This window comes from Gouania willdenowi, chromosome 15, assembly GCF_900634775.1.
Source record: "Gouania willdenowi chromosome 15, fGouWil2.1, whole genome shotgun sequence".
In the NCBI taxonomy this organism is placed as follows: Eukaryota; Metazoa; Chordata; class Actinopteri; order Blenniiformes; family Gobiesocidae; genus Gouania; species Gouania willdenowi.
Window position 1 is genome coordinate 24003534 of NC_041058.1, and position 19417 is coordinate 24022950.

The 19417-nt window shown below is 36.7% G+C and overlaps 1 protein-coding gene across 1 annotated transcript in view; it reads left to right on the forward strand.

Annotated features, from left to right (window-relative positions):
• Positions 1–19417, forward strand: part of wdr11 (WD repeat domain 11) — a 90105-nt gene that overhangs the window by 34841 nt on the left and 35847 nt on the right. The window contains exons 9-12 of the mRNA XM_028468664.1: positions 128–228; positions 3516–3692; positions 11176–11260; positions 15213–15319. Of these exons, the coding sequence (XP_028324465.1) occupies positions 128–228; positions 3516–3692; positions 11176–11260; positions 15213–15319 (470 nt within the window). The remainder of the gene's footprint in view (positions 1–127; positions 229–3515; positions 3693–11175; positions 11261–15212; positions 15320–19417) is intronic.

Genomic DNA, 19417 nt, shown 5'->3' on the forward strand with positions numbered 1-19417 from the left:
AGTTAATGATAAGTGGAAAATGATGTTGGGATTTATGCGAGGACTGTTTGATTTTTGCTCTGTCTGTAATTTTAATTAGGTTTATGTTCAGATCCATAGTTATTCTTTCTCTCTCTTCACTTTTCAGTTCGGGTCTATCACCACTCTACTCTCCCGTGTCATTTTGTGGTGCTCCACTGGGTCCAAACCAAAAAAAGATTCAAGATCTCTCTCTCAACAGCATGATTGGTACGACTGTACACACTGAAATGATGCATTTTGGTTTTAATTTCACTGTTTGTCACCCACTGTCTCAACCCTATTTGCTCTTTTTGGCAGCAGTAAGATATTTCTTACTTTTGGATAGGACATCTGTAAAGTTGTTCATGTTTCAGAATATGTTAATATTAATGTGTTTTTCTTTATGCCATTTAGTGGTTCTGAACCTGGTACACTGTTCATTTCTGCACACTGGTCTAACCTGTGCACCTTCTAGCGTTTTTCCTTTATAGGTTAATAAGCTCTGCACAGAATCAACCCCATGGTTAGCTCTGGGGATGAAGGAGAAACTCTGTCATGCTAATTTGGATGCATCTTCACTAAAATGCGCAGGATTGGAGACAGCTAATGCCTGAAGGCTCAGCTGACTGTTCAATCTTTAAAGATCTTGCTAGAAAAGGATGTTCTAATAAAACGAGCACTGAGGCGAACAGAATTAAATGGATTTTTCATTTAAACCGCAGCTACCATTAAGAAACATATCATTTGCTATTATAGCAAACCAATTAATTAAAATGCATATTTATTTGAAATGTGCGTAGAAAACTAATCTATTTGTACAGTCTTCTTTTAATGTGGGAAAGGATTTCCTGGATGTTTTATATTTTACTCTGTTTTGTCTGTCTTTTTGTTTTTTGTTTTTTTTTATGTAAATCTGTATAGAAACTTCCTGCTGTATTGTTATGTATCGTTACTTATTTTAGCTCGATACTGTATACAGTATACCCAAACATTTTGAGCCTTTCTAATCAAGCCAATTGATGTAGCTGAATTTAATTTTGTTTATTTCCTTTTTACTCATAGGAAATATCTGAAATTTTAAGGAAAACAATACGCTTCTTGTCATGCCAAAATGTAAATCAGTTCAGCTTTTTTTTGACTCACAGTTCCCTGAGAATTATTTTTTCCTGAAACACTTAAGGACGTCACGTTTAAGAAGTCGGGAGCCAAAATATGAGCATTGTGTGTTTATTTTGGTGTCTTAAAGGCCTTTATTGTTTGCAAGTTTGTGCTTCAACTTTCGTAGCATCTATCAATCAATCAATCAATCTTTTATTTGTATAGCACCAAATCATAACCAATGGTATCTCAAGACACTTTACAGTAGAGCAGTCTTAAGAACAGACTCTTCATTTTATGGATACACACATATGCATATATACGTATATGCACATACATATGTATCCCACACCCAACATGAATTCATCATGGCGGCAAGGAAAACCTTCTGTTAAGCAGCAGGAACCTTGTGTGGATCCCATTCCTATGATGAACAGCCATCCACGTTATGCTGTGTTGGGTGTGTGCAGAGGAAAGGGTGGAGACAGAGTTGTTGAGACTCTGTAACTCCACACTAAGGATCCCACGGACCTGCAAGACAAAAGCCAGAAGGAGTACAGGAGCAAACACACAAGGGAAGAAGCAGACATAGAGGGAGTTTTTGAGAGAGGAATGGGACCCTCTCTGGTCCCTCTCTAACCTAAATGACCTCTCTCTTAACGCCCTCTCCAACCTCTCTCCAACCGAGCATGCCAGACCCCCCCACCGGCAGTCTATGCCTATTGCATCTTAATTATGAGCTATGAGCTGGTTCCTAACTAAAAGCTTTACCAAAGAGGAATGTTTTGAGCCTAACCTTAAAGGTTGAGAGGGTGTCTGCCCCCCGAACCGTGGTTGGTAGGTGGTTCCAGAGAAGTGGGGCCCGATAACTGAAAGCTCTTCCTCCTAAACTACTTCTAGAGACAAATGGAACAACGAGTAGTCCAGCATTTTGAGAGTGTAGTGTTCTGGGGGGATTGTATGGCACTACAAGCTCCTTGAGATAGACTGGTGCCTGTCCATTTAGGGCTTTATAAGTGAGAAGAAGAATCTTGAATTCTATTCTATATTTTATGGGAAGCCAATGCAGAGAGGCAAATACAGGAGTAATGTGATCTCTTCTCCTAGTTTTAGTCAGTACACGTGCTGCAGCATTTTGAACCAGCTGAAGTGTCTTAAGCGACTTGCTCGGGCAGCCTGCTAAAAGAGAATTACAATAATCCAGTCGAGAGGTAACAAAAGCATGGACTAGCTTTTCGGCGTCACCCTGAGACAGGATAGATCTGATTTTAGCAATGTTATGGAGATGAAAGAAGGCAGTTCTTGAAGTTTGTTTTATGTGAGAGTTGAAGGATAAGTCCTGATCAAATAGAACCCCAAGGTTTCTAACAGTTGTGCTTCGTGCCAGAGTAATGCCATCTAGGGCAGTTAGGCTAGCATAGGTTTCTCTAAGGTGTCGTGGGCCCAGTACAATGACCTCAGTCTTGTCTGAGTTAAGAAGAAGAAAATTTTGGTCCATCCAGGCCCTAATGTCCTTTAGACAGGCCTCAAGTTTAGATAGCTGATTTGTTTCACCTGGCTTCATTGATACATACAGTTGGGTATCATCAGCATAGCAGTGAAAGTTAACAGAGTATTTTCTCATAACATTACCAAGGGGGATCATATAGATACAGAAGAGGATTGGACCTAGCACAGAGCCCTGAGGAACCCCGTAGCTTACTTTAGTGTACACAGAAGACCTATTATTCACGTGTACAAACTGGTACCTATCAGATAGGTAGGACTTAAACCAGTTTAGGGCAGTCCCTGTGATTCCAAGTAATTCCTCTAATCTCTCTAGTAGAATATAGTGATCTTTCGTGTCAAAAGCTGCACTAGGATCTAATAAAACCTATAAATGCCTTCTCTGCGAAAATCTAATAACGGGCCCCAATATAAGGAATTGGAATTGTTTGGCCGATCGAATACAATTCAAATGCACTTGAGCCATGGAATGTTCAGTCAAAAATTGTAATAAAAAAACCAAAACATGAATCTTAAAAAAAGAAAGTTTGTTTCTGAATTTCCTTCTAGATGAATAAATTACAATCTTATCAATAACCATAGAAAAGCCTTACAGAGTGCTTGTAAAACTTTAGAATAGAGAAGTTAATAATAATACATGTTATTTGTAATGCACTTTACATTTGACACCAAATCTCAAAGTGCTACATTGGACGACAGAATTAAAAACAATACAATACAACATATATTAAAAGACAGGACTAAAAACAAGCATTAGGGTGGGTTTTAAGTCCTTTCTTAAATGTCTCTACTGTTTGTGGAGTCCTAAGGTTGTTCCTCTGGGATTCATTAAGTCGATGTCATTTTCTCTCTTCCTCAAAAAGAAAATGTAAATTGTTATGAATTTTGTGCTGTGATTTTTACATCTCCAGGTCAAACTTTGACTGCTGGAGAAGCCCCTCCTCCAAACACAAGTCCTCAAGAAGTCCAACTAAAGTTCTTGCTGACTGGTCTGCTGTCCGGTCTGCCCCTCCCCCCTTTTGCCATTCGTATGTGTCCCCCTCTCACCACCAAAAACATCAACCACTACCAGCCCCTCCTGGCTTCAGGTATGTGATATGACATGGTTTCCTGTATACATTTATAACAGTCAAGTGTATACCTTGCATTCAGTCATAATCGATACTTGTGGAGAAAAAAAATAAAATCCACATAGTTTTTACTTTCAGCATGTGCTCAAGATCTAATGAGTAGGGATGTCCCAATACAATGTTTCATTTCCGATATGATATTTCCTTGCGTATCGGCCGATACCGATATTGATTTGATACAATATCAGCATAAATCATACATACCTTTATTACTTTTTTTATGTTCCACAAACAGAGAACAATAGTCAGCAACAGTAAGTATGAGAAAAACTGACCCATTTTTTAACTAATTGGTTACATACATTTTAACCTTCAACATAACATCTACAGTATTCTACAATTAAATAAAATAAATAAAAACAAAATTGCAAAAAACAAAAAAAATCGGAAATTTGAATCCGATATCCAATACAGTAGTCCCTCGTTTATCGCGGTAGTTACGTTCTAAAAATAACCCGCAATAGGCAAAATCCGTGAAGTAGTCAGCTTTATTTTTTACAATTATTATACATGTTTTAAGGCTGTAAAACCCCTCACTGCACGTTATATACTTTTCTCAGACAGACGTTGACATTGTGGGTTTTGTCGGGGAGAAAACTTTTCAAACATACAGCACTTCAGAGTGCACAGGATCAAAAAATGTCCCCATTCGCTTCATATGCGAGTTTGAATCAAAGAACCGCCCACCAGCGACACATCCAACTCGGTGAGTTTCACTGCCTGCTGAAGCGAAGAGCTGTGCTCCTTTTTCTCTTCTCACAAACATAAACCACCTGTGAAAAAAGCTGGTGTGATTAGCGGCTATTGCTGTCCTAGCTCAGTGCTAACTTTCAAAGATGAAAACCACAGAAAGAACCTTTACCTGCTTCTACCACCTCCTCACTGATTTTCCTTCACGCCAAATCCTTCCGAGTCCGGTCCCGGTTATAAAGGCCGTGTCATTCAGCTCCAGGTGGTCACACACAGCTTCTACTCCTTGATTGAGTTAGTGAACAGACCGGTGTCCGTGTTGACGTGACGTCATCGTCAACAAATGACAGGCGGATCGGACCGCACAGGAAAGATTTCGCATCTGTGCCACGTCTATCCATTGACTTTGTATGTAATCTGGACGTATGGACATTTTGTGAAGCATCCGGTATGAACGCAGCAGCCAATCAGGACACAGAACACAATGCGCATTCATACACTGTAAAAAAAAATGCATGCAAAATTCCGCTGTAAAAATAATCTGCGAAACACCGAGGCCGCGAAAGGTGAACCGTGTTATAGTGAGGGACAACTGTATTCGTTTTCAGGCTGATATCGGACCGATATCGTATCGGGACACCCGTACTTATGAGCATTATTTTACTTTTTTCAAATGTCAGATGGTACAACTCATTGGTTGTTGTTGTAATACCCAATGTCCTTCATTGCCTTTTAAAAAAATGACATCAAAAAGTTGTTCTCTGTTTTCCACGGATGATAACGGAGTGGAAAGGAAAAGGGGAAGTGCTGAAAATTGTCAATCAAACCTGCATTACAAAAAAACTAGCGGAACTAGAAAGCTCGGACTTTCCTGCTTTATTAAGCAATACACACTTGATATTTGAGTGGGTATTTTTTTTTCCTGGAAACAATATGTTAAAAAGTATTGGGCCCGGACATATTTTTCCCAAATGTGCCTCCAATGAAAATTTTACTCATGTATTTCTTTAAAATGGCTGTGCAATTTTTTCGTATGTTGATTAACAGCAGATGTTCGTTGGATAAATTAAATGCACCATTCTCTATGTCATAATCAAAATATAAATGATTAAAGAGCGTTAAATATGTTACTCACACAAAATGCTTTGACTTGTTTTGAAAAATCCTTCTCTATTAATACTCCCCCAAGGCAGCAGCTTGGCTGAAGAGACAGAGTGAAACTTTAGATTAATCTATTTTAGATCAGGCTTGCTATTTTCTGCTACGTTTGCCTCTCCCCAGCGTAATAATGCATGAAATTATAAAAAAAAAAACCTCCGCTTGAATATGAAGTTAAGACCAGAATTATGTGTCTGTGTTCCTATATGTGTTTGCAGACTTGCATCTCATATTGTTGTGTTCCAAAATCACTTTTAGAATCTTAGTAGAATTTTTGCTCCTGCCATAATGAGGCAATCCTTCACTTTAGTCACCAAGATGAAGAACAAGCTACGCTCCGTCCTTCCTCAGTCCCTCACGTAAAACAATCACAGGACAAAGATTCATGACTTCCTCTCACCAACAGACAAACAAATGTTTAATCCCTTCACCTGTTAGAACTACTATGTGGATTATTTCTTGTTATATTTTCTATCAGTTTTAGAGGTCAACACAAACGCTCAGCTTCCTTAAAGGGATTCTCCACTGTTTTTACAAATGTGGCCTAAAACTTTTAAAATGTCCTTAATAGAAGATCTATGCCTAACAAAACACATTCTTTTGCACCGTATTTGTTTTATTAACTTTTAAAAATGGGACTACTTTACCCTGTGTGCCGCCATGTTGAACTGACGTCATTGATGACGTGAATCGCCCCTTTTAGTCTATTGATTTCAACAGGAGGTGAAGCATTCAGTATCATTTAGCAGCTTTTTCAGTCAAAATGACAACTTGTGCTGCTATGGGTTGCTCTAAAAATCAGTAAAAGTTTAAAAAGTCAATGTAAACCCCTTTTGTTTATCGAAATTTGACAAAGAAAATCCGCGAGCCAAAAAAATCTGTCGGGTTTTTACAAATTGTCTTCATGTTCTTAAGTTTGATTTAATGATTTCATAATCTCTCTGTCTGAATGTTTCGCATTTAATCATGTACATCAATCAATGTACAGCACAATAAATTAATAATATGCGTTATAGAAATAAATTAGCCTTGCCTATTGCGTAGGACTCCCCTAAGTTATGTTTGCTTCATTAAACACAACTATCCTCTAATCTGCTGTACAGTTTCTCCCCTATGTAAATCAGCGGTACATTAGAGAACAATTTACTGAGATGCAGTATTAATGCAGATATCAGACGAAATGCTGAGATTCATATCTGTGTCATCTATTGTTTGCCTTTTTTGGGTCCTTTTGCTCTCAACCTCCAAAGGAATTATTTCTGAGGCATTTTCCTTCAATCACTGATGTTGTGTCCTCTTATTTAAAAAGCCGTAATCTGTGGAATCTTCTGCTCACACCTTCTCCACTCATTGACATTTACACAAATGCTTACAGGCTTTAGATCCATTTCTAATTATGTGATGGTTTTGTCTGTGGTTATTAAATATATGCACGCAATATGGGAATGATGAGAGGATATAGGACATAATAAAAAATATAAATTTCTCATTTATTAGATTTAAAGAAATAAGAACTAATGAGAAAGCAGTTGCTGAATCGTGCACACATAATGAACATACTTTACTTGTCTGATTGTAAAGTAGATTTTAGAAATTAACTGAAATACCGTCACATGCATAATTTGGGAGAATATCATGCATTTTTTATATGAACTCTGCACCAATGAGGCAGTAGAATAAACTGCTGGATCATTTTAAGGGCATGTTTTTGACAAATTCTGCTTAACTCTAACATGACAATGTCAACTGTATTTCTATAGCATGTTTAAACAGTCAAGGCTTAACAAAGTGCTTTACAATAAAATAGGCAAAACAATAAAACAGATAAGATATAAAATATGTACACAACACACAATAAGCAGCAATGGATGCTCTTTCCCATGAGGTACATTATTTTTATTATCTCTTTAACTGTCTTTAGCATTTTTTGTTTCCTCAAATGTCCTCCAGTGGGCACTTAGCCAACATCTAAACGCATGAATGCATTATAAATTAACACTTGGGTTTAATTATGCATACTCTCAGTCTATCAGTTTAATATATGTTATTATTATTGTTTGATTTAAAGGTAACAACACTGATTACTTAATGGCATCTCAGAGGTGAAATTAATCAGATTGTATTATATCAACGCTTGGTGTTTGGGGAAAATTGAAATTAGGGCTGATGGAAGCATGAAAATGGACAGGAAAGGCATTTCAGCAAAATTATTAAGGCTAAGTTGTGTTTGGTAATGCAGAGCACGTGCAAAACTTTGGCTCATTGGGGCGCTCCCAGTGCTCAGTTTTCCAAATCAATGTAAGTCAAGGAATTAAAAATATTGCACTGATGATAGAGTCATGGGTAGCCAGGGCTCATTGATGCACAGAGGCAGTTAAAGCTGTGCCTGTGTTAGTTTAATCAAACAGTCAAGTCACTGTAACTCAGAATAGCAGAAAATGTGATAGCTGACGCAGATAATAAATGTGCAATGTGGTGTAGTTTGTTGAGTAAATCACAGCAAGGGTTACAACACAACCGAGCCGTTATTAAAAGGGTTTTCTTGTAAATGTTGTCAATAATGAATGAAAGAAATCCGATTTATAATGCATGGACACTCATTAACTGCAGGCTATAAGGCAGCACATGTAAAATAAGGAGGTTTTTCTTATCCACCCACCATCTGTTCACCTGACACACAATGCTGCAATCACATGCCCAAAGTGTGAGCATAGAAGATACAAATGTCTCACAAGTTGCCACCCACTGCAGCTGCTGTAACAGCATGTGACTGTCTCACTAAAGCTCACTGCTCATTGTGCCGTTGTTGGTAGACAGACTGGGAACATCAGACCAGTTCCTTCACACTCTGGATAATTAAACACCTCAATGTGCACCTGCCTGTATTTACTGCAACAATAAAAGGAAATCCCTGGGTTTCTCTTATAAAACAGCATTAAATTGACTATTTATTTTATTTCACACCTGTTCAGACAGTATTTAATTAAAAAAAATCTTCCTCCCTGTTGAGGTCCCAAGTTCAATTGTTTAAGAATTGAATTCACCCTTTCTCTCCATAAAGCCTCCATAAATATTGTATCAGCTGACTGGAATGAAGGCTGCCATTGCATACTTTTCTGAAATCCAACAAACCATCATTTGGGTTTGATTAAAAAGTATTCATAACAGGTCGTGATCAATCTTACCTAATACAACAAACGCTAGAATATTGGCATTTCCTGAAGAAAATGCAAGTGAGGATGCAGGTGCTGGCCCGTGTCACGCTGCATTGGCTTAGCATTAGCATTAGTATTTGCTGGCATTAGCGAACTTTACCTTTAGCATTAGCATAACATTAGCATAGCATTAGCTTTAGCTTAATGTTAGCATTAACCCAGCAATAGCATTAACCTAGCATTAACCCAGCATTTGCATTAACCTACCATTAGCACTAACCTATGTCATGGCAAATTTGCAGTTGACCTCATTTGGTGACATGAATTATGCTCTGTGTTGAATGATGGAGTCCAGTCAGAGCATGATGATTTTATAAAAAAATATTTATTATAAACTGAATGAAAAAGAACACAAAAAAGGAGCGTGTCCCATCCTCTATATTGGAAAGGCTAAATGAAAAAGAGTACAGGATGGTCCAGAAAGGTTCTTCCCCGGCTCCGGATATGCAGCACTCACTAACAGTTTCACAGCTTAAGCTTTATGCAGATATGAGAAAAAGTTCTAACCCTGAAGGGAGAAAAATGGTAAATATACTTGATTTTATATAGCGCTTTATCACCACACTGAAGTAGTTTCAAAGCGCTTTACATACCAGCTCATTCACCCAATCACTCACATTCACACACCAGTGGGACAGGACTGCCATGCAAGGCGCTAGTCGACCACAGGGAGCAACTTAGGGTTCAGTGTCTTGCCCAATTACACTTCGACACATAGTCAGGTACTGGGAACGAACCCCCAACCTCTCGATCAGAAGACGACCCACTACCACCTGAGCCACGGTCGCCCGTGGGGGTCAGATGCCCAACAGTGGAAATGTTGGAGGATGATGAAGACGTGTATATTATGAGGAAGGCCTGCGCCACTGATATCTGTCCTTGATAGTGTGTGTGCGTGTATATCTGCATGTGAGTTTGAGTTTGGCCTTCAGTAGAGACTCTGTGTTGCACTGTGGATACAATACGATCCGTACTGTTAATCTCACATGACTCAGCTGTTCAAAAGTGCAAAGAGTAATGCAGTCACCGTGTATTAAAACATGACAAATTGTACACATGAACACACATTTGACGATATGAAAAAAAAATTTAAAAAAGTTGAAATGGGTTGAAAAAAAATTTAAAAAAGTTGAAATGGGTTGAAAAAGTTAATGAAAATTGAAAAGGTTGAAGGTAGTAGCTAAATATGTTAAAGGCTGAATGGTCAAAATCATTTGAAGAATGGCTGGAGATGACAGGCTTAAAAGTTGAAAAAGCTGAAATTTCCAATAGAAATGAATTGGAAAGAAAAAATGTAACAAGTCAAAAAGTGTAAAAGGTACACATGATAAAAGGACAAACATAAATCTAGGGAACTTTCTGAATTTTTTGATAGCATATTTGTCAAAATCAGACAAACGGTGTAGGAGGTGTTAACGCAGACAAAAGAAAAAACATCCTGCATCCTCACTAATTAGTGCAGTAAAGAGGTTTTGTTCCAGGTTGTGTAACAAACACATTAGTTGAGTGTATATTGACTTCATATTGGAGTACTTTTAGACATTCTGATCCAACATCATGTCCATTTATTAATAGTTAGATACAAACATCTGCAGGCATTAGAGAATTAGCACTGATGTTAATCGAGCATCAGTATCAGGATTAGACATTGTGTTGAAACCCATAGATCATAAAATAAAGCAGTGCATGTTGTGCTTCAATGCCCATTACCTGCACACCATATAACCTCTGAGAACTGATCATTCATGATTGTAATTATATTGTGGATGTACATGAGTTAATATTGAATAAATATACAATTTCAAGATTGTTGACATTTGTCAAAACTGAAGTCGTAGCCAATATTCAACATTGACTTTTTTTGGGTGCAAACTTCTATAAACCATGACCAGGACTGCACTCTATAATATGATTAATACGTTGTGATAGAACAGCATTTTATGAGCTATGAATTTGAGCCAACATATCCGCCAAAAAATCCAATCTTCTTTTTGTATGAAACAAAGATGATTTGCTGTTGTTATTGATTTATTTTGATATTTTTGTTAGCTTTGTTCTGTTGCTACAGAGATGGGAAGTGACAATAAATCATTCCAGTGTCAAAGCTCCTGACTGTGTTGAATAGTGCCAACATTTGGTCGAATAGATGACACCATGTATTCTTCTCCGTCTGTGAGCTTAAAGTCACAGGCGTTGCTTCTATATCCTCATCTTTCTGCAGGGACGGGAAACATATCCAAGTGTCACACTGACACTGACATATGTAATATCCTCTCACTGATCTTGCCACTGAATTGATGAGATAAACAACTTGTGACCTCTCGTCTCTCTCCCTGTCAGCTGTACTGATGTTGATCTCCTTTCCATTACCCACTCAGGCACCAGTAATGGATCTGTACTGGTCTACAACTTGACCAGTGGTCTTCTCCACAAAGAGCTCAGCGTTCACTCTTGTGAAGTCAGGTAATACTCTCCAGGTTAAACAGTCTCCCTGCCGCTCATTTTACAGAGTGAGATCGTAAACGATAAGGATTTACAGGTGCTGTCCAGTCAGCTGGAGTAACATAATCTGTTCTGTCAAGTTTTGTGTGTAAAGAAGAATTATGAATGGACAAGTGTATGGATTATTTTCAGGGTATTTTTAGCGTTTTTCTGGTGGATTGCAATGTTGATTTGATATCTTTCACTGCAGTTAAACTTCAACGTCAAACTAAAGCAGCATTTTTTTCTTCCCCCCTGTGAGCCCAGATGGCATTTCTGTTGTATGCAAATCAAGTGATTAGGGATTTGAATTCAAATTCTAAATGCCGGTCTTGATTATCTGGCTACACTTAATAGACAGAAGTGAAGTTGGCAAAACAAACCTGTCACAGCACACTCTGAGAAAAGGCTAGAGCTGATATTACATCAAAAGAACTTGAGTTTTTATATACAGTGTATTTGTCACTACTTGAAAGCTCCAAAAACAAATGAGATTTTTCACCACATAATAGGTGGGAAGGTGGTTGTTGCTTTCAAAACTGTAGAACCAGCTGCACTAGAAAATCCCTTCGAGTCATGAGTGTGCACTACTAATCAGCCAATCATACGTGAGGAATACCTTCTCTCATTTTTTTTTGCTGTAATATAAAAGCATTCATATAGCTTAAGTGGACTGGAACAGTGAAAATCATGGCATATAAAGTTAGCTTAGTTAGCAGATATAAGTAAAAGTTTATATATACGTGTGTGTGTATATATATATGTAAGAAGTGTACATTTAAATTCTAAATAACAGTTCACATTTTAGTAATCACACATTGACATTTAATCACAGCAATCAAACTGAACAATGTCATTTTTCTTAAGGTTTTTATTTAGATTACAACAATAACAATAACAACCCTGTTTTGCTGCAATCTACTTTGGTTTTGTTCAGTTTGGTGCTCTTACTTAACCATCCTACCCCTCTGTGCACAAAATAGGAATAGCAGCTATTTTAATTGAGTAATTGCACTTAATGTGTTTGCTGTATAATCAACAATCACACACCCAATGTTTGCACCATCCAGTTAACAAAAAAAGGTGTTTATTTTTTTCCTGGGACACCTTTTTGGAATTGTAGAGAGTTTTTTGTCTTAATGTAAGTTTAAAAATCCCTCTCTTGTGTTTAGTACTTAATTATTAAGCTGCCATTTTTACATCAATCGGGTTTTTCTGGGGGAAAAAAAAACCCCACACTTGTTTCCTTTTTGAGTCTGCTTTATTTCCTATTTGTGAAAAATATATTTTCTGTTTAGTTATGTGACTTTTAGTTCCCACCTGTTAACTGTTGATGATCTCATGTTCAACTGGGTTTATTCATTCTTCGCTCTCCAATTGATGGAAACTGCACTACTGGTCAAAGGTTTTAGAACACCACACTTTTTCCAGTTTTTCACTGAAAATTATTCAGTTTATTGTGTCATTGCAGTTTGAAATGAAAGCATAGAACAAACTAGACGAGACCTGTATTCACAAGGCAAATACGTATTTGGCAATTGAAAATTGGCTAAAATGACATATAATGCAGGTAAAACAGACCTTGACCTTAAATATGACCTTGATCGAAGGTCAAGGTCACACATAGAAAGGAAATGTTGTTTAATGGTACCAGTCTGAGCACTGTATTTCAATTTGTGGCCAAGTTAGAGGGAAAAAAGTTTTTTGATTTTTTTTTTTTTTGTGACGTCATGATCTCTTCCGATCTTTTTACTGGTAGGTCACACATTGAAAGGAAATGTTGTTCAATGGTACCAGTCTGAGCACTGTATTTCAATTTGTAGCCAAGTTATAGGGGAAAAAGTATTTTTTCGTTTTTTGTGACATCATGAACTTTGACCCCTACCGATCTTTTTACTGGTAGGTCGTACAGCTTTGGTCTAATGAAATAAAATACTCCACTTGAGATGAGCTTTTCATAAATGTATGCATCAAACTTGTATGATAAATATTCATAGAGATATGGAAAATTTGGGTTTTTGACACTTGACGCGACCTTGACATTTTGGCTCCAATAATGGTTGACTGCACATCCTTGACATTACCCCTATGAGATGACATACGTGTCATTAGTGCATTAATAGCCTAGGAGGAGTTCCACGACAAAGGAGTTGCAGAAGAAAAATAAGAACTTGATTACAATGTATTTGGCACACAAGGATAAACATCACCTTATAACACTTTCCGCTGGACATATCTCACAGTGATTAACCTAAAATGTGAGCAAACAGATGTGTATAATAAAAAGAACACAAAAAAAACATTGAAATATATATATATTTTTTAGAGACACAGGACACATTGGTCAGTGCACTGTGAGGTGTAAGTGTTAACCTTCAACAAACAATAAAGAATATGATGAAACTGTAATTTCAGTTATACAACTATAGCACAACAATTTTAGCCAGCACTTACAAATATGTACTGATCCATTGCTGTTAAGTTGACCACAATATACATAATTTTTTTATAATCAGGTAGAATCATCCTGACCATACTGTGATGCTTACCACCAACACAAAGTGTCGTTTTTTTTCAGCTCTGCTTACACTGGGCCCTGGACAAAATATGTGCAAAGCAATTACATTGTGTGGAGGCTTTATGGGCTCTGTATTTATTACTTTTATCTAATGAGATACAAAACGAGCAGAATTAATTAGGCACAAGTTGGAATCCGTTAAAATAGTTGGAAGATTATTGAGAGAAAATGCTTTGAGAAAAGTTGATATATCAACCAATGCAAAACTCTAAGAAACTTTAATGAACCAAACTTTGTCAGTTTCAGTAATATATTCAGTGGCGATTTTTTTTTTTTTTTACTTACATTTCTTTATTTTTTTTCTCTTTTTTTTGCTATGCAGACATTTTTTTCTCAGCGTTCCTTCAGCTTGAGTTATGAGTACACTCCAGTTTCTTCATGCATTATTGTGCATAAATCTCTATTTATTATTATTAACTTATACACAACTAAATAAAAAATACCAGTTCATATAACAAAGAATAATATGAGACAATTTTAACAGATGCCATTCTAAAGTAGAGCTTACATCTATTTACATATGGCTGTTTTCTTGAAAGTCTTTTGGACCACTTTTTCTTCTTTTATTGAGGTATGTTGGTTTTTCTCCCACGTGTGTGACTTACCACATTAGATTTACAGAAGTGTGTTTCCAGAGGAGCTCAGGGATGCTTCATGGAAATGAGGCCTGTGCCCTAGCACTGCCATGTCAAATGAACTCAGGCTGCTTAGCATTTCATTTCCATTTAGTGGTGGAGTTTGACTAATTAATCATGTGGCTAATTAACATATCATTACTGTGGAGTTTGTGCTCCTATAACTTGACCTGCTGCTTTAATGCCTCAGACTGACTGACTTATTTTACTTTAATACCTTGGTAATAGTTGTTTGTTGAATTTTACTTGTTATTGTATTTATTTACCTTTATTTATCCAGGTTAATCACTGTGAACCAGTTCTCGTTTCCGATGACGACCTGGCCACATCCATTTTTGTTGGATTACTTTAGAATTGAATAGAATGTTTTCATTGTCATTGTCCTTGTATACAACTAAATAAATAAAAAAGCGCATATATATTTATACAGAATTTTTTGTAGTCAATTCAACTTGAGAATTGCTGGTAGTTTGTTCCACTTCTTTGCAGCATAACAACTAAAAACAGCATCACCATGTTTACTGTGAACTCTGGGCCCCACTATCTGACCTGTGTCCATAGATCTGAGAGACCTGCTGGGTTCATACCTGACTAACAGCAAAACAATTATTAAAACAATTATCAACAGATGCTTTGATGTGACAGAGAAAAGAGTGAGAGTCACTGAGCATCTTTTGGATGGGAGTCATATTAAAAGTGTGTGTGTATGTTTGTCCTGCAGGGGGATTGAATGGGTCAGCCTTACAAGTTTCCTGTCTTTTGCTACTTCTTCTCCAAACAACATGGGCCTTGTGCGAAACGAACTGCAGTATGTTGACCTCCCTACAGGTAAGAACCTCCCACTCACCCACCCACCCACTTCTTCTCTATAAAGGAACACAGACCTATACTTTTTAATAGTTTTCAAAGTTTTCCTTTTCGGCTTCCACAACTGAGTTTCCATGACTTTCCAATGTATTATTCTGTGATCAGAAGACTCTCAGCTATGATTCTGTGTTTGGGATTACCATGAGATGTCCTGCTGTAGAACTCCTTATATCAATAGAACTACAGCACAAGAACAGCCCCTTCTGTTTTCAATTGAGATAAAGATCACACTGTCTGAAAAAAAAATATTCTGCTTTTAAAAACCTATGTAAATGTACTAAAAAAATACAATTTAACAACAAAGGTCTATTATATCTACATTACTATTTACCATTTATGGTGTCTCCAGTTTTTATTTATTTTATTTTTTTCAGAAAAACTTTGAGCTAGAAGATCTGCTTAAAGTTTTTACTCAGGAAACACTGCAGACTGAACATACAAATGCACATTAGTGTTCTCATAAATAGAAAATACCACTATACAAAAAATCTGCTAGCTTCATGCTAACGTCTATGGGAAAACTTATGTATATATGCCCATGCTAACATTTATGCTTAACTTTCACAAACACAGTCTTAAGTGTTATCAAACAGTACAATTAGACATACTCACAAGCATAAGTATTTTCGAGCCAAAAATACAAGAACTTAGTAGAGACTAGTAGGCCTTAGGCTTTCAAGATGGCGACTTCCGACTGCTACGGCAATATTGTTAAGCCAAAACACACAAACTCACCCAGACCTTTACAGTCACGATCCCAACAGGAAACAACAGCGACCCCAACATACAATGTATTACATAGACACCACAAGGAATGTGTGTATATTTTTATTTGTTTATCATGAATAAATGTTACCTTGTGTCTTAAGTTTGCCTTTGTGTGATTACATCATTGGAATCAGTTTATTTAAAATCATCTTATGCAAACTGTATTGTTTTGATGCCATAATTTGCCTTAACACACATGCATTGTATCAATTTTTGAATCGAGAATTGATTTTGAATCGAATCGTGACCCTAAGAATCGGAATCGAATCGAATTGTTAGACACCCAAAGATTCACATCCCTATAAACCCTTGTTTATATGGAGCATATTATCTTTTGTATGTTGAATGCAGTAAAATGAATCTTGTAGGCTGACATCAAACTAAAAATAATGAAATGCAGAATTTCAGTGTAAAGCAGTGTGTGATGTGAGACTTTAGTTAATACAAGTTTTAGAGTGTTAAAGCTCACATTCTTTTATTGAACATCAATACATGACCTTTCATCAAGTTCTAGGTTGAGACTATTTTTTTTCTTGTCTGTTGTAAGTTTTCACATAAAAGCCTTTACATAAACGGCTATAAAACTATGCTCACAAGTTAATGAAGGACTTCTCATCTTGTCTGAGTACACATGCAGGAGAGAAAAACTACTCCTTACAAACCTATTAATCCAAAGAGGAAGATAACCATTGAAATCTTTTTTTCTTCTTTTTTTCCCTTCCATCCATGTATTTTAAGATGTTCAGCTCCGTTAGCTGTAGCAATGCTATTTGTTTCCTCGTCCGTCCAAAAGTGCGTTTTTCCTTCTTGCTTCTTCCTCTCCTGGGGGACGATCGTTTGAAAAAAGAAGTGGTACGTTCGCAGATAGGATAACTGTCTGATTTCTACCAAGCTAATTAGCTCGACTGTCAATCACATGACCTGGCTGTGTTAATCAAGCTACAGATTGTCTAATTTTAGCAGAGCTAACCTGTTTACGTGCATTGAAAAGATACAGTAGCTGTCAGACTCGTTATGATGGAGTAATGTATACCTACCTTTATGATAATTGACCATTTCTATATGGTAAAAACCAATGATCTTTGTCAAAACATGTACAGCTGCTGCAAACCAGTGAACATGCATCTTTCAGTTCTCATTGAAACCGTTACTGGAATTAAATGTGTTCTTAATTTCACATTTTAGAGTTATTACTACCCACTGAGCAGACCGACGTTGAAACAACGTTGAAATGATGTGATGGCCTGAAGTTGAGAAGGTTGAAAGTTTTTTTCGTCTAGACGTTCGAAAAAGACGTATTCTAGACATCCCAAAAAGACGAATAAGATAGGTGGCCTATTGTGGGTTCGATCCCCAAAATACAGCATTAAAATACATTTTAATAACTGTTTTGCACTGTAAGAGCATACAATACCATTAATTTTGGGGGTATTGTAATATTTAAAGTATATGCAATTTTGACATTCTTGTGTGTACGTTGTTTGACCCGACGACGTCCAAAAAAGACGTCTTCTCAACTTTGTTTAACGTTGACTTGCTCAGTGGGAGCTCAACATTAATTATTTCTTAAAAAGATCGCAGAGCATTAATGTTGATGAATAGATACGTAGTGACTGTGGATAATACTGAATTATGATTTTTAATAAACAGAAGCACATACACACACACGCATGTGTCTGTGAGTGTGGAATTGCAAGGCTGTTTAAATTTCATATATGAAATTGCTTCAAACGTTGAACGTCATATCAAGGTTCAGATGAGGTCGTGGTCATGATGTTCAGATGCGGACCTATTTTGGACGTCATATAGACGTGCAGATGTGGTCCAGACCGACCGACGCGTTGTGAACGTGATCTGGAGGTCCGTAGACGTCGGATGTTTAGTGGGTGTCATCCTGTTTTCACAATTTTTACCTAGAAATAAATATTCACTTCCACAATATCAAGTTTTATACCCTATACAGTTTTTTCTTAGTCAAAAAAGTTAAAAATTATTTACAGATCAAATTGTGAAGATTTTATGCAGACCTTAATTACCAAAAGTCATTGAAATTAATAGTGACATTTTTCTTCTCTCTTTTTTTTTAATTTATTTTAAAACAAATAATATTCAGAATAATTAAACAGTGTGCTGAGTGCAGAGATTCCTTTTGTTGGGTTCAGCTCAGCATTGCTCCATTACTTTCCGTTTGTGTTAAAAACAGCTCTCGCTAATGCTCGAGATGTCCTCGAGTAAAACCATTTTCTATTAGCATCCAAACATTAGCTTCATTCAATTCTATTTTAGAACAATGTGTTGTCTATTATTTTTGATGCATCCAAACCGAGGGCTCCCTCCATTATGCTGAATGATTTCATGTTAAATTATATGCTGTATATGCACAATACAATTCTAAGTTGGCATGGAATAGTAAACTATTGTGTCAGCACTGAATTATGATGTGTAAACATGCTAATATTAAAAAAAAAAAAATATATATATATATATATGGACGTCATATAGACGTGTTGTATTTTTTACTTGAATTAACTTTAAATATTTAAGATAATCTACAGTTGAATCCTCATTTAAAAGGTCAGAGCCAGTATAAATGTATAACATATGTATGTCTTATCTTTGCGTGGGTTAGCAGTAGATGTTGTAGCACCTTCATATCTCTGAAAGTTTGAAGTTATTTTTGTAATTGATTTACATATTAATCGACAACAAGACTAAAGACCAGAAATTGTAGACTCGTTTAAAATGGCTACAAAAGGCTACAAAAGCAAATGAACCAAATGCCACCATACAAATATTTGTTTCACTCTCTTTTTTTTTTCTGCTGCAACTACCATCATCCACACAGCTGTGAAGGTCACCTCTATCCTAATTAGAAAAAGCAGCCTTTGCACTTTTAAAAGTGTTTTGCAAAATTTGGTGATGACTTCATTAAAGGAAAAAGCACCTCCACACCTGAAGGCTGCTCTTACCTTTATTAAAGGCCGTCTATGATGCTCTGCATAATGTAAAGTCAATCATTTCAAAGTTGTGAGTGAGAAGCATTCAAACTGACTCCTCCCCCCCCCCAATGCTTCAGGATAGGATAGGACAGGGACAGGCAACTCTAACAGCGGGGGCCACAAATATGATTGTATCTGAACCGAGGGCCACGTTATCAACATTATTTCTTTTTTTTGTCTTTGTGGTTTTGTTGTTTCGTCATTTTGTGGTGTCTGTGTGTTTTTGGAGTCATTGTGTGTGTTCGTGTTGTAATTTTGTGTATTTTTCCGTAATTTTCTGCATTTATGTTGT